The following is a 16,214-nucleotide window of genomic DNA, read 5'->3' as shown; positions in this document are numbered from 1 at the left end:
CTATGTAATACTCTACAGCGGTTTGATGTAATTTTTTCGTGATGTACTGGGTTTCTTACTAGTATGTGATGCTTTAATATGGGAAATTCAACAAACTAAAGTCCCATTGATAATCAACATTCCCATCTTCAGGTGAGCACACTCGGTAAATCGTAGTAACCAAATGGTGAAAGCCTTAGTGTGCACCTAAAGACCCCTTAGAGTTAGGGGAGCAAGTAGATACATGGTATACCCCAGAAATAAGAACACAATATAAAATAAATTGTCGTAGTTAAGTTTATTATATGTATATCACAAATGCTCACAATATCAAAGCATTTATTTCCTTCTGCATGCTAGACGGAGACAATATAAAAGAAAGAAGGAAAAAAAAAAAAAACAACTTATTTTATCATTAATATGTAAAAAGGTTCATTTCTGCTTTCTCTTTTTACCTCTATTTATTTTCACACTGACCTGAAAATATTATTTGTTTGCCACACTTCCAAAAAGCAAAGAGGAAGAACATAGACAAAAAGGAGGCATGACTGCACAATTTTAGATTTGCTGTACACAAAGGATAAAAAGAAAGCATTATTATACTGCCCTCACAGTAAGCAACAACAGTTTAGTAACAGTTAAACACAGCTCCTGATTCTGATGCGTAAAGTCACTAGACAAATATGACGGAAGCAAAAGAGGCATAACAGCACAAGGAGAATCCAAGCCGCGTTCTAACGTTGGGCATCAAGGATTCTATTCATAGCACAACATATTTTAACATAACTTTTCAAGTATTGTCATGTCACAGATTTTAATGTGGTATCCGTGTGTAGTAAATGCTGACCGAAAACATACGCATGTCTTGTAAATAAATATATTTATATATATAAAAAAAAAGATTAGATAGGCTATAATTGTTTTTCCCATGTACTGATTTAAATAAATGTGTAGAACATTTAATAAACCATTGGTAAGGACACTGTTGTCCCATTTCAGCCACTGCATGCACAGCCAAGTCGAGGCAGTTAAAGGATTACCATATTAAGAATACGACTACTGTATGATTTAACTGTATGACCGCACACACACAGTGCCATCATATGAAAAGCCTTCAGAAGAAGGGTGTAGGTGTACACTAAACAGGCTATTTCTCATGGCACAGATGGAAGATGGTGACACTACGGAAATGGTACAGAGTAAGGAACGCAGAGTGGTGGGTGGATGTGTGCTCTAACATTCTTCGAGAATCTTCCACGAGTCCTTCAGCTCCCGAATTTAAAACCGCTTCTCACAATATCCCTAGAGAATAGTTAAATGAATAGGATGTTAATTAAGATCACAACATAAGGTTTTATTTTGAAAGTTTAATCTGCCTTTATAAATGTACCCACCACGCTTTATCTGTTTTTCCATTAAACAAAAAGTATAATGTAGTATAAAAGGAATTCATACCAAATCTAAAAAAAACCTGGAAAATAATTTTGGTGCAAGGTGTATGTGGTGGCTTATTGGCCACAGGCCAATGTGTTGCCACACTCTGATTAGCAGAATTGATTCCTTTTAAAAGGAAAGGCATTTTCACAAATGATTACAAAGAAAATGCAATTTAAAGACTTTAAGTGAACATACATCCAGAAAGAAAATTTACCTTGTTACACCATCTCGTACTGATTCGCAGTGATAAACCGTGAGAGACAGCAAGCCAGAAGCATTCCGATCAGCTATAAGACAAGGAAACACAATGTGTGTTAGGACATAACTTATAGTCAATGGTCCTGACAGTATCATCATTCTCCTACCCATTCTAAGATCCGAAATAAGTCTTGAGAGCATTAACCACTGCGATAGCAATATATTTTACTTGCCTTCTTTATCAACCAGCTCTCCCATTCTTCCTCCTCACACTGTATTCCCATACCTTTGCATGTTGTTATCCGTCTTTATGCCGACTTATTTGTCAATGCGTAGCTTTTCTAATCTAATTTTTAGGATTCTTACCTTCTAAAGTAACATTATGGACCTACATACATCAGTGTGTGACATCTAAAGACACAAAACATATTAATTTAAGGCTGGGTAAAAGGTGTTGAATATGTTTGAGGCATAGAGAACGTGGTTCAAAAAGCAAGGGGTCCGGGATGTCAAAATAGCTTAAAATAGATGATTACTTGTAGAAGAAGATGCAAATACCCATGGATACACAGTCCTTCCACAAAAGATTGACGACCTTTGTAAAAAAAAAAAAAAAAAAAAAGAGCAAAGGCGGCTGTGGAAATGTATACAAGAAACAAAAACTGTCTGCGCTTCTTACCCTAATAAAGTTGGCAACAAATATATAAACATAATATAAATGAGAGGTTTTGGTTATATGAATTGGCCAAAGCATAATTAAGCTCACCCGCCACGTCAAGGCACACTCTCAATAGGGTGAGATCCTACTCTCACCTCCTACATAGTGGGCACACAAAGCAGTTTATACTGCTACCAAAACCTTATTAATGTGTTGGGGGAGGTGCAATTAAACCTCCTCCCTATTAACCCCTGGACAGCAAGCTGCAACCAGACTAATGAGGAGCCAACAACCTCAAATATGTGCAAACAGGGAAAAGAAAAAAGTGTCGGTGCGCTAAGCTAGTCTCAGGCTCAAATAATACAAATGTATAATAAGAGGCCTACCAAACAGGTGTACGCATGCTGCAAGAAACAGTGTATTATATATATTAAAATTATATATATTATGTTTATATATTTGTTGCCAACTTTATTAGGGTAAGAAGCGCAGACAGTTTTTGTTTCTTGTATACATTGTACAGCCAATACACTGTTTCTTGCAGCATGCTTACACCTGTTTGGTAGGCCTCTTATTACACATTTGTTTTATTTGAGCCTGAGACTAGCTTAGCGCACCGACACTTTTTTCTTTTCCCGGCTGTGGAAATGTGTCTTGATTGTTTAACCCTTTTTCATCTTTTCTTATACATGCTCTCATGGATATCAAACAATTGCAAACACAACAGTTTTATCCAAAAAAATATAAATATATGTGTGGCACAATTATTGGCACTGTCTTAGTCAATACTTTGTGCTACCTCTCTTTGACAAGATAACAGCTCTGAGTCTTCTCCTACAATGCCTGATGAGGTTGAAGAATACATGTCAAGGGATCTAAGGGATCCTTCATACAGAATCTCTCCAGATCCTTCAAATTTCAAGGTCGTAGCTGGTGGACTCTCTTCTTCACTTCACCCCACAGGTTTTCTATGGGGTTCAAGTCAATGGTCAGTAAACCATTTTTTGTGTTGATTTCATGTTTTGGATCGTTGTCCTTTCTGGTAGAGGCAGTCAAGTGTTTTTCATTTAATATCTGTTGGTAGAGTCCATGATGCCATGTATCCTAACAAAATGTACTTTTCCATAAGGCTACCTTCTCTGTCTGCGCCAAAGCCACCTCTAGTGTTTATTGCCAGAAAGCTCCATTTTGGTTTCGTCTGACCATAGAACCCGATCCCATCTGAAGCTCCAGTAGTGTCTGGCATACAGAAGATGGATGAGTTTGTTTGTGGTTGAGAGGCTTTTTTTCTTGAAACCCTTCCAAACCCTTCCAAATGACGTTGGATTGTAGTTTTGGAGACTTTCTGACCCCAAGACGCAACTAACTTCTACAATACTCCATCTGTGATCCTTGGAATTTTCTTGCCCGCTTGAACCATCCTCTTCACAGTGCGTTGAGACAATATAGACACACGTCCTCTACCAGGTTAATTCATAACATTTCCAGTTGACTGGAACTTTTTAGTTATTGACCTGATGGTGCACATTTTTTATTTTTTGGGATAAACCTGTGTTGTGTTTGCAAATGTTTGATATCCTTGAGAGTATTTTTGCATGCTATTAGAAGAAAAGATCAAAAGGCTAACCAATAAAAGATAATTTTTCCCAGCCGCCTTTGCTCATATTTACCAAGGATACAGTGTATAACCCCCTGTCATTTTTTCTGCTTTGTTCCTTTTCCTGATTTTAATTGTAAATATTTGTCTATGTTCTGACCTGGCGCATTTAGTGACTTTATGCCTTTTCTAATCAAGTATCTCATAAACCTGTGTGTGCATTTTCACTTGTAAAATCTAAATAATATGTGATTGAAATATATACCGTATTGGCCCGAATATAGGCCGCACTTTTTTCCCCCACTTTAAGTCTTTAAAGTGGGGGTGCGGCCTATATTCGGGGTCTAGCGCCGGGCAGGCAGCGGGGTTAGGATACAGATCCCCCGCAGCGGTGCAGGGGACCTGTATCCTACTGTCTGATACGCTCAGACAGCCTCCCGTGCCAGCACTTCCCACGGGGGGAGTACCGGCACGGGAGGTTGTCTAAGCGCATCGCACGGACGTTCACCGGCAGCGGCGATGCGCCGTTGCCAGTGAACGTGCGCACGATGCATTCTAACCCCCCCGACTTACCAGGGCAGACTCCCGGGTGTCTTGCAGGGCCGGCGGAAGACATCTACGCCATACGCGTATACAACTTCCGGTGCCGGCACTTCCGCTGAGTGCCGGCACCGGGAGTTGTATACACGATGTGCATAGATGTCCCCCTCCGGCCCCGTAAGACACCCGGGAGTCTGCTCTGGTAAGTCGGGGGGGGGGGGGGACAGAGTGGCAGCATATCGCGGGGAGGACAGAGTGGCAGCGTATCTCGAGGGGGGGAGGACAGAGTGGCAGTGTATCTCGAGGGGGGGGGAGGACAGAGTGGCAGCATATCTCGGGGAGGGGGAGAGGACAGAGTGGCAGCATATCTTGGAGGAGGAGAGGACAGAGTGGCAGCATATCTCGGAGGAGGAGGACAGAGTGGCAGCATATCTCGGGGGGGGAGAGGACAGAGTGGCAGCATGTTTTTTGGTGCTTTTTTTAAAGAAAAAAACTTTTTCTTTAAAAAAGCACCAAACTTTTAGGGTGCGGCCTATATGCGGGGGCGGCCTATATCCGAGCCAATACAGTATATATATATATATATAAGACAGAAAACGTATTTGGTAACAAATCATTCTTGGATCCACGTACTATAACATCTGGCAGTAAGAAAGTTTATGTTAATCGCTTTGAGGAAAGCATAAGGAAACCAACAATGCTTCTATAGAGTTATGACATACTATAATGTATTTATAAAGGGAAATTGAAGGGCAAATCACTATTTGTTGTGTAATCACCATGGAAACTAATGGAATGTTCCTGCTTGATTGACCCATATTTAAGCATATTACTATTTTCTATAAAATATCCCCTTTGTATTCACTAACCTTGTAAAAAATAAATAAAAAATTCGAACAAAGCCAAGACAACCACTGCCAACATTCCCTAGCCCAGAATGAAGAGAACTGAAGCTTTCTGGCACAGGGGGTAAAGGGCATTGTTTTCAACAATTGTTGCAACTTGGAAATCAAGTTTCTTATATGAAATTCTGCCGTGAATCTGTTTTGGAATTAGATACAGAATAAGCCTGAAATGTATAACGCATGGCAAATGGCTTTATCTAAAACAGGGGATTTCTTCCAAATTTTTTTTTTTTTATTAAATTACTGGAAATGCCACAAACATTTCTTTTATGGTAAGCAAATCGGTGTTGATAAAGACGGAAGCCAAATGCAACCGACACCATCACTGCCTTAGCGCTGTACACAGAAATTTGCGGCACAACCAAATAGCAATCTTCACGCTAACTGGAAATTGTAATTCAGTTGCTTCTGGACATGATTGGCACTTGAATTTTAGCCATAAATAATTGTCCCAGCCAGTCTATTGAAAGTCTGTTAAGCAATTACTAAGAGCTACAAAGGTCATTTCCCTCCCTGGTAGAAGATAATGTGGATGCGGCAGGTCATTCATTCTGTCCCCTGCCTGTCCGCTGATCAATGCAGACAAGACAGCCGAGCCATATTTCCTCCTAAAGTCAATATTTTCCCTTTGTTTCCACCGCCTCCTGCCGTGTAATCACAGTGCTTGCGCAGCTGGTTGATACCAACCTGGGGGCAGAAATGCTGCGTTGGGTGTTATAAACTACATTTGTGGTTGATTGTCCGCAGTGTGACATCCTGCAATTTGCCCCTTACTTTGTGCTATAAAATGACTTTTTGATTATAGTTTAAACAATACGTGCATCTTGCAAGAGTGTTGGAATTTGTCATGGGAGCGATGCAAAGGAAAAGGCTACCTATACAACATTTCAGTTCAGCTCAGAGACAGGTCTTCCCACTGCAAATGGGGCAGTTGTGAAGAAAAAAAAAAAAAAAATTATATATATATATACATACATGGCAAAATTTTAAGTGTCGACTTGAGACTGAAGGCAATCGTGCCAGACAGAGGCCAGTTATTGTCACGTGCCCCTGCTGTTATACCAAGTTTTATTTTGCTCTGAACGTATAACACCACCACGTTTGCGCAGCTCCGAGCAGAATATTAGCTTAGGGGAGACAGTGCCCCAAACATTATATACAATCAGCATGCCATATATCTCGTGAAAGCTTGCTTGATTTTATGGTAAACTTGTTGTGCACTTTTATTACTATATCATAAAAAGAGCTAAATGTAACAGGATCCTGCGAATACCACAAATAGCTTCTGTAAAACATTACAATACGTCTATAAAGCTTTTCCCAGAACTATTTTTTTTATATAAAAAAAAAAATCGTACACAAATCCTAAAAAGTTTTTAATGATGTGAATTTAAAAATGGCCCCTCGTGGTGCTTTTGAGTATTTTCTGCTCATTTGGTGCAGGAAGACTGCAGGAAGATTTAAAGCTTGCCTACAACATCCATAGGGGACTGATCTCGCCAACGTTATTTGTGATTTCATTTTCTCTGTATACTTTCCCTTCTCGAGACAAGCATTACAGATACAGGTACACTATTTGAAATTGCGCTATTTAACCCCTTAATGACAAAGCCCGTACATGTATGGGCTCAAAATGCATCGTTTTCAATGTGTTTTGTGACCGCCCATTGTCCTTAAGGGGTTAACTCAAATCATTATCAGCTGCAGCGTCTTTAGATGACGACTGTCTAACAGGAATCCTGGGACACAAGAATTTAATGACTAAAGAAAAATTAATTAACCACGCTACAAAAAAATAAAATAGCTAATAAAAAAAAAAAAAAAAGACAGTTTAAAAACTGCAATTCGATTTGGACAAAAGAGGAACTCTTGCGTTAATGAGCCCTATAAAGACTTGAGGCGCAGCTAATTTATATTGATGTAGAGCTGTCGACTGCTGCCTTGCATAAAAATCTATAAATCAACAGAACTAATATTAACTAGATGAATGCAACAATTAGATACCATAATATAATTATAGCAGCTATACCGCAATTAGCATTAACTATTTGTGTGCCAGCGAGTGATTATTTAAAGTAAAAGTCCATTAACAGACAGCAATAAACCCTGTGAGAAAGTGTAACCGTTGTATAAAGATGAGCCACAAGCGATGCACCTCGGAGAGTGTGGCCTTGGGGCAAAAATCTGTGCTGTCTGTAGCTAAAACTCATGTGTGGCGGCATACTTTATAGTGGGTCATCATAAAGTGAAGGAAGAAAGCCAGGTCCTAATTAAGGACACTTCTGCTAGAATTAGAACAACTAACTGGCCAGCTCTGACAGCCTTGCAATGAATTGTCCTCCGATTGCAAAAAAAAAAACAACCCACTATGATTCAGGGGTGTGTTGAATAAACTTTTTTAACATTTCAGCTCCCCCGATACCACCGTGCATTGTGAACGGCCAACTCCTCAACCCCATTTATTGAACTATAGCTCCTGTATAGAGCCATCAACCGAGGTGGACTGGAGATGATGTGGCGGTCCTGGCACTTTTAGGCCAGCGGCCACCTGATGACGTGCGGCCAACAGCTGGATACGTGGCTGGGTGCATCTAGCAACTGGCCACACATTGCAGCATGGAGCAGCAGTGGGTCTCTGCCTTTTACAGGCAATTCTCCACAGTGAACTTGAATGTATACGGAAACCCTTTCCAAACGCTACATAAATTGTGCTATTTGCGACCCTGCCATCTTATTGGTGACTGAAAACATGCTCAGATTGTTAATATTATTTGCATGAACGCTTATGTTCCATTGCAAGCAATTACTTTTCAAGCGTGACTTAGTACTACTGTGGTTTATTACTATATATAACCCTGTGATGAGGTCTGCGAGGCCAATATCTTACCACATTACTACAGAGCGGGAGAAAATTCTAACGAAACGTGTTCACAAACCGGAAAATCAACCTGTATGACTATTTCTTTACATCATGCAGGTTGATTCCATCTATGTGATGGAATGTTTTAATTTATTTAATAGAATTCCATTTACTACAGCTGATATTTCAGTGTCTCTTTTGGAAGTCCATGCTTGAACTTGGATCTTACCTGTGAAAATGCAACTCCAAAAGCCACGCCAGCTATTATTCCCATGTTTGTTTCCATGAAGTCAGTCACCAGCTCATAGCAACCCTAAAAAAATATACAAAAAAAACAAACAATGAAAATGTAAGAGGGGATGGAGACATAGATGGGGCATGTTCCTTACCTTAAAGGCATAGGTTTAGAAAAATACTGAAACTTCCCCCGAAAAAATCCACATGAAGGCTTAGAGACCTACAAGTTAATAGCTCAATTTCTTTTAAAAGGATACCAGATTGTTACTGTATTTATTCTGGAGACTCCACTAATTTCATGTGGGTATAGATTTCTAAGCCCAGCACCTAAATGTTCCACTCGTTTTCAGGGAGAGACTGGCAATATTCTGCCAGCCAAAATACGTTTATACTAAGGAAACACAACATACCATCAAAGTAAAAAATACCCAAAAACTAAATTTCTTCATTGACTGACAGCTTAAACAGCCAATCAGTGCTCCCTTTGGAATTCATGGGAAGACTTTACAGATGAAGACTGGGGTCTTAACAGACCCCCGCATGCAGCGTTCAGTCAGGTCCGGCGCTGGCTCTGCTGGAACGTCCATTTAAGGCCCAGGTGGAAAATACCTCCTCCAGTCAGCCTTTCTCTGCTTGTTCACCAATTTCCCAGCCTTATTTTATTTTTTCCTTACGTAGGAATAGACACTGGAATGCTACCCTGTCAGATGTATAACAATTCAAGTTAACAATACCCGACAGGTAACTTAACATGAGGAAATAATCTGCAGACACCGAGACCTCGATGTATAAAATGGCTGCTCCCGCAGTGTCTGTGTAACATACATACATAGTATACACACAAATGCCATTTTGCACAAGTTCAGTTTGTCAGAATAAGCATGCGTGACAGTGTTATACACAGTATAGAAAACACAGTGGGGTATAGAAAACGTTTGAGAGAACATTCACACAAATATATTTGAAATGTTCTTATGCGTTTATGTTTTGTTTTAAGTTATATCAAGAGGTTTACATTAGCATTAAAAAAAATCTGATTTGATATTATTTTAGCATTATTTTAGCATTAGTTTTGAATATCATCTCCTAACACGTTCATACACCTGCTACCAATTCTATTCAGACAAGTTACTTTTTGAATGTTCTCCATCTGGAACAGAATGTACGAAAATAAATTATCTTTTTTCATGTCAAAGCAGGGCAGACTTAGAATAAGTTCCAAAGCACTCCATTTGCAGCGGATGCCAGCAGACAATTAGTGCGTATTATCACTCCCAATTCTGCATCATTAATGTCTCATGGCACCAGCCCGAGAACGAGAAGCCGCCATCCCGATGCCAATTAAATCTTATTCTCACGGCACAGCTGTGCAGGCACAACTTGGAATGTAGAAATACTGCAAAGAATCTACACAGTAGTCTGTCGATTTTTAAGGTGGCAGAAAATACTGATGTGCAACCTCACCGCAATAACTTGGCAACTGTGGTACCACTTCACAAAAAAGAAAATCATCATTAGTCGGGAAATTAATGGAAACCATGCTAAAGGAAGGGATTGTTAAATATCCTGATGTACGTGGGTAAAACGGTAACTAAAATAATAGACCAGAGAAGAACAGTACATATAGTCTATCTAGGTTTTAGAAAGGTGTTTGACACTTGCAGAACATTGCAGTGTTTTGAGTTCTGGTGTCATAATAGTTGAATGGATAACGCAATCGTTGAGTGACAGGAGACAGAAGGTTGTAGTTGATGGTCTTATTACCCCAGTGGGATATCTCAGGGTCCAGGGATTAGTACTGGAAATTTTAAATACACATCCCATAAATTAAAAACATAAAACATTCCTGAATATGTAGAAACGTTCATGCTTTATATTCTACAGTTGTATTACACATACGATTGATGTGGCTAAATGTAATTAATGAGTTTGGGACAAAAAAAATCCCAAGGTAGAATACAACACTGTACTGTCAGTGACAAGAGAAGAGTGGGACTTGTTTTTTTTTTGTTGTTTTTTTTTTTTTTTTTTTCCTTCTATTTCCCTCCATATCATTCTTTCAATATACATTAAACATTTAAACTAGAGCCAAAACACATCTTCAAATATGCATAATTAAAAATCAAAACACAACCTGGCACAGTGTTTTAGAAATAATCAATATGGGAGCTTTACAACGCAATGAAGTCAGAAGAGTGCAATGCACAGGGGGCATGTAAATGCAGACACCCAGGTATACTGTCATAAAGAAGGCAGTCATTGTAAAGAGTCAGTTGGCAGGGGAGTCGACCCACCTAAGTGAGCTTCTGCTGCAAGAAGGGCTTGGTTGGATATGTATAATACATACTCATGGAATCATGCATTATGCAGGGCCATCCAGCATCGTCTTACCCCTTAGTGGGGTTCGCCCTTCATCATGAATTCAGTGAATGGAAACCACAACTCCCACTTTAGTGAATAAACCTCTCTATGTAAGTAGTAGAGCATCATTATACACCGAAACACTGGTTGGAATACAGAGGATAGGCAAGTGAAAACCGTTCTCAATTGCCTTAAAGGAAAAAATCTTAGATTGCAATACTCACCCTTTGATACACTTTAGTGGAAGCGATAGTCATGTTGCGCATGTCCGATGAGTTGCAATCAGAGAGATTGGCGCAGCAGCTCGCTGGAATCCCATTTGTAGCCCAATAGCTGCTACTAGTCCAGTTGTAGTAGCTCTGAATACCACAGCACTTCAACTGAGAACAGGGAACAGTTAATAAAAGCATAATATAGTTAATACGCACTAAATGACAACATGAACAGTGTGTATAATTGTTTGTTGATGTCATGAATATGCAGAACAGTTGGTCTTCATTGCTTGGTTGTATGAAAAACTATACTTTTTTTTTTATTGAATAAAAATATGCACTTTATGTTTTAGAAGTTTAACAACAGAACTAGATCCTTAAAATATGCTTGGATGGATAATGTACAAGAGACACTGTGTCTCCACAGTAAGCCTACTGTTCTAGAATTTGGATGGTCATCTGTTTTGACCACAATTTATAGCAGATCTATTATATTAGGGAAAAAAGAAAACAAAGGACCAAAAAGGGGTCATGCCAGTGTACCACTCATATAAATACTATAACTAGGTGTAGTAACCAATTACCAGGAGCCTTTGTCAAGTTAGGATGACAAGGCAACAGTATGACCTTGAATCATCCGTGCGTGTCACAACATGTACTTAATAAGAAAAACGGATAGAGCAGTATTAGCTCAAGAAAGAAGTGAGCCTTTATTTTAAGTTGATACCTTTTGTTGGGCCAGCATGGAAAAAGATGTGACGTTACATGAGGTTTTGGGACCTCAGAAGTAAACAATTCCAGATGAGACCTCCGGGGTTATGTGCAATGTCACATCTTTTCTTTAATGAAGGCCCAATAGAAGGTATCAACTTCAACATGCACTTGATAAGAGCTTTGATTCTGAACCATTGTAATCATTGGTAGATATTTTGCTCAACTTACGTTCTCTTGAACATTATCAACTGCGTGACTTCTCTCGTCGTTGCCATTGTAGTTCTGAATTGCTTCGGTGTACGTCCTAAGAAAGGTATCCTTGATCTAAATCCAAACACAGAACAAGGTTTAGCAGGCAAGAGCTGGCATGCAGTAGCAATTTCATGCTTATCATAGATCAGTAGTTTCTCTCTACGCCTGTACTTGAAGTCAATCTATGAGATCTTCGTGATTCAGATGTATTTTACCCATCTGAATGACAGAGGACATGTGGACATCAGTGTAGAGCATTTATGGTTTATAACAATGCCATACATGGTGATTTAAGCTTGGTTTGTGGTGGCACACAAGGGTACGTGGCAAATCAACCCTAGCCACTTCGGATTGAAAGGTACGTTTTGCTGTACTTAAACAAGAAATGTCACCCCCATGTTTGTGGGTGAGGAGTCCATTTTAAGTTGAATGACTGAGCGATGAGGGCTTGGCATAACTATGTTCAATTACCAGCTCTTTTTGTCGACTTTCACATTCAAAAGACAAAATCTAGACAGTGCCAGTGATCTCCTAACTTTGAGTCTTCATTAATAACAAGGCTGTGTTCAGACTTGATGGTTTGGCTGATCACTTGACAGTCTAGATCAGTCCACATAATTACAGGGTTTAAGTCAAATGGTCATAAGTTGGCCCCGGCATTTGTTGGGGCCTGAAAAACACATCTAGAAGCAGTCAATTTGTTGTGATTTTGTTTCAAGAGAGCGTTTCACTTCAGGCCAGTTTGTTTTACTAGCATTAAAGTTTAAAGAGGTGCCCTTGGACTGCTGTCACTTCTCTTCCATCATCCACTATAATACGTTTTCCGTCAAAAGCAAATATCACGTAACTGTAAATAAATAAATAAATGTTGGGAGGTATGAAAAATGGGGCTGTAACAAGAAAGAACCCAAGCCGGGGTAAGTGGACAGAGCACAGCAGGGAAAGGAGAGAGGTAAGTATTACTCCCCCAGCTTAAAGATTAGGACAACTCCAGTTCTTGCTAAACCCGGACCAATTCCAAAGAGCTTGCCAGTATCTGTGTTGAAGATTTAGTTTTAGAATCAGCAGATAATCGTACATGCAACTTTTTGATGTTTTGTACTTAGTGACTAAAATAACAGCATACTAATGCCCTGAATAATAAATAGTTGAAGAATGCCACTTCTTGAAGTCCATCTTACAGTTGTAACGATGCACAATACATGGCTGACTCAGCCCTTGCAGATTAATCTTACTGAGGTTTGCCCTTCATGCATACATACTGTTGTTCGGTCCATAAGATTAATGTTCATGTCATCTGCAAAACTTACCGTTATAGTGAACCACATACTAATTAATTTTAGTAATAACTATGGGAAGACAGAAAAGATTTAATCAATTGGCAAGTTCTTCCCAAAGCCCTTTTTACCCTGGTGGCTGTATGTGGAATTAGAAGGAACATGCAATTACAGCGAATACAAACAAAATGTAAATGGAAATTGTTTTGTTCAAAGCAGTCAGGTTCTTCCTTATAAAAAGACAACTCTGACCCATCATGAATCAATCAATGTATTTTGCGACCTCCATGATCGTGGTGGGGTCCGGATCATTCCTTTGACTTCCTGTTTTCATGACTGAAGTCAACTGGAAGTGCTAGAATGCCAGATACATACAACCTTAAAACTATATACATCAGGTGACCATTTGGCTCCTTTGACTAGGGACACGTGCCGGAAAAGAATAATCATTGCCATATTCATTTTTTCATATGGATGTTCTGCTAATGGGAAAATCTGGTTTCCCCTATAGTAAGGACATTTTTGTTACATTTCAAACAGACTGAAAGGAAAAAAATATGGGATTAGGAGCAGTGTTGCAATTAGGCCAAAAAATCTGATTTTGAATGCCACTTCTGTCTGTCATTCAAACGTGACATAATCTAGCAACATCCCTCTGGTGTAGTTTATAACATTATGTACGCATTGTGCTAGGCAACCTGGAAAATATATAGATCTGTTAAAAATTCTGTAATCTGTCTGTATAACTCCTGCAACAGGAATCTTTTTCATGTCCCACAAACTCAAAAAGGGAGAAAATGGTAATAGTAATAATAATAAAGTATAAATATTTTCACTCACCTCATGCCGAAACACAAAGCCTGAAATGCCAGCAATCAGTTCAGCCAAGAACACCAAGGACAGAAACATAGCATACTGCAAAACATAAGGAATGAAGTAGAAATATTGTATATACTGTATAATCTTCCAATATCAAGAAAAGCATTCACTGGGTCTCGTGTATAAAACAACAAAATCAATAAATAACAACAATAGGTAAATGGAAGTGCAACGAGTATAGTGTTTTGGTATTCAGTTATGAGATTTCGATAAGAAGTTGAGGTCAATGCGGAACAACTAACATCATCTAATTCCCTGTCCTGAAGTTAATGGCCTTTTTCTTAATCATCCTTAGGCTGCCTGCCTGACTCAATCAACAACTTAACAAAAGGCAGATAGATAAGTTACGTATATTTGCGTGAATGATCGAGGTTAAGATTAAGATAGTTACTCCAATAGGCGTATATAACACGTGTGTTGCTTATTCCAGTTTTTAATAATATTACATAGTTTTACTTAGTGCATAGAGCTGGAGTATTTGACAGATCTGCTTTGAAGTGTCCCATTAAATCAGAACCCTGTGTATACCTAGAACGGTATTCTCTACCCTGAGTTATGTAAAAAAAAAAAAAAAAAAAAAATATCAGAAAGGTATATGCATTCTGTTTTCTGAAAAAAGCTCCTAGGTATTCCCCTACAATACATGTCATGTCAATAAGCAAGGAAAAGGACAGCTTAGTGCCTTCACTAAACCATTTATTCTATTAGAGAAATGTGGGGCAACACACAGGTTATGCGACATGCAATTAACCTAAAAAAAAAAAAAAAATAAAAAAAAAAACTTTGGGATGCTCATGGGGCTAAATATTCCCATCCTGGCTAAAGGATTTTTGCAGAAAAGGTAACTTATTAATTGACTGATTTGGCAATAACTCAGCAACGGGTAACAGCTGGAAATCATGGCCCTCTAATTCCCTCTAGCTAATGCCAATTAGGTTTTTTTCACCCCATGGAAGAGAAAATTGCTTTGCCGAGCAAAACAAAACAGATACCCTTACCCGTCACTACGATAAAAGCCTCTTTTATGATCAGTCATGCCTGGTACTTTTCTTGCATTCCTAGAAGATTTAATGACCAAGTACACACACTAACTGGTCCATCAGTGTAGACATTGTTGGTACGTAGGTTGCACAATTAAGATAATGGGCTTGGCTCTGTATCAGTAATTGCTATTGTTTTCTGAATTAGCTCTGTGCTGTGCTTTTAGAAAAATCTGGATTTTATCCGCAGTATGAATGGTTGCAGAGACCCCAAAAGAGGCATAATATCAGCTGTATATAAAGAGGAATTCTAATAGAAAACGGGTTTAACTAGATATTATAAAGCACCAACTAAGCTATTACCGGAGCAGAAGCTGGCTAGGGTTGGTCCGTCATAATATATAGTGAAGTCAAGGAACTGAAACCACAGCTATCCTGTAAACCCTCAGGTCAACTCTCTTTTTGGTGAACAGACCCCCCTTCAAAAGCTTGTGGACAGCCCTACAGACTACCCACAGTGTCTTAAGGGTAACTGGTTATTTGCCTTCTTTAAGGCAGGTGGATTATTAGTTTGTATGAAATAAATCTTGAGTAATTTGGTCCACTCTATTCTACAGGCGATCTAGTGTATATAATAGAAATAAGATACTCTGGTTTGATGAGGAACTCCTTTGTGTTATATGGGTTTCATACAAGTGAATTAATTCTTGCCTATTTCCACGCATTCCGTTCACTTAAGACAAGCAAAACCAACTTACCAGTTTTAGCATCCATGGGCTACCACGACAAGTGGCAAAGCAGCCAAAGAGTCCGAAGACAATAATGGTGGTGCCAGTTCCAATGAGGACATACGGAGCATTGGTAGAGTTTTCAGCAATGAGGGAGATGTAGGTGCCTAAAGTAAGTTTTCCCCACACACCAACAGCTAGAAGAATAACTCCAGTAATCTGAAAAACATTAAAGTGTGAGAACACAGGTTAATATCACAAACAAAGAAGATGTTAAGGTAACGTGGTTCCAGAAACAGAATACACAATAGTTTAAATAATAGTTTAAATGATTGGATTCCCCATTTTGCCAGGATAAGGTCTTTATTTGAAGGTGATCCTTTTTTTTTTATTGGGCCAA

At 39.0% G+C, this 16,214-nt stretch overlaps 1 protein-coding gene across 1 annotated transcript in view; it reads right to left on the bottom strand.

Moving 5' to 3' along the window:
• Positions 1–258: 258 nt before the first annotated feature.
• TSPAN7 (tetraspanin 7) overlaps positions 259–16,214 on the bottom strand; it is a 44,053-nt gene continuing 28,097 nt past the window's right edge. The window contains exons 2-8 of the mRNA XM_053457436.1: positions 15,845–16,033; positions 14,068–14,142; positions 11,927–12,022; positions 10,997–11,152; positions 8,404–8,487; positions 1,631–1,703; positions 259–1,281 (exon numbers count right to left, since the gene is read on the bottom strand). Of these exons, the coding sequence (XP_053313411.1) occupies positions 1,635–1,703; positions 8,404–8,487; positions 10,997–11,152; positions 11,927–12,022; positions 14,068–14,142; positions 15,845–16,033 (669 nt within the window). The 3' untranslated portion in view covers positions 259–1,281; positions 1,631–1,634. The remainder of the gene's footprint in view (positions 1,282–1,630; positions 1,704–8,403; positions 8,488–10,996; positions 11,153–11,926; positions 12,023–14,067; positions 14,143–15,844; positions 16,034–16,214) is intronic.

This window comes from Spea bombifrons, chromosome 2 (genome assembly GCF_027358695.1).
Source record: "Spea bombifrons isolate aSpeBom1 chromosome 2, aSpeBom1.2.pri, whole genome shotgun sequence".
Lineage (NCBI taxonomy): Eukaryota > Metazoa > Chordata > Amphibia > Anura > Pelobatidae > Spea > Spea bombifrons.
The sequence above is the reverse complement of the archived record's forward strand: the minus strand, read 5'-3'. Positions and strand labels throughout refer to the sequence as shown.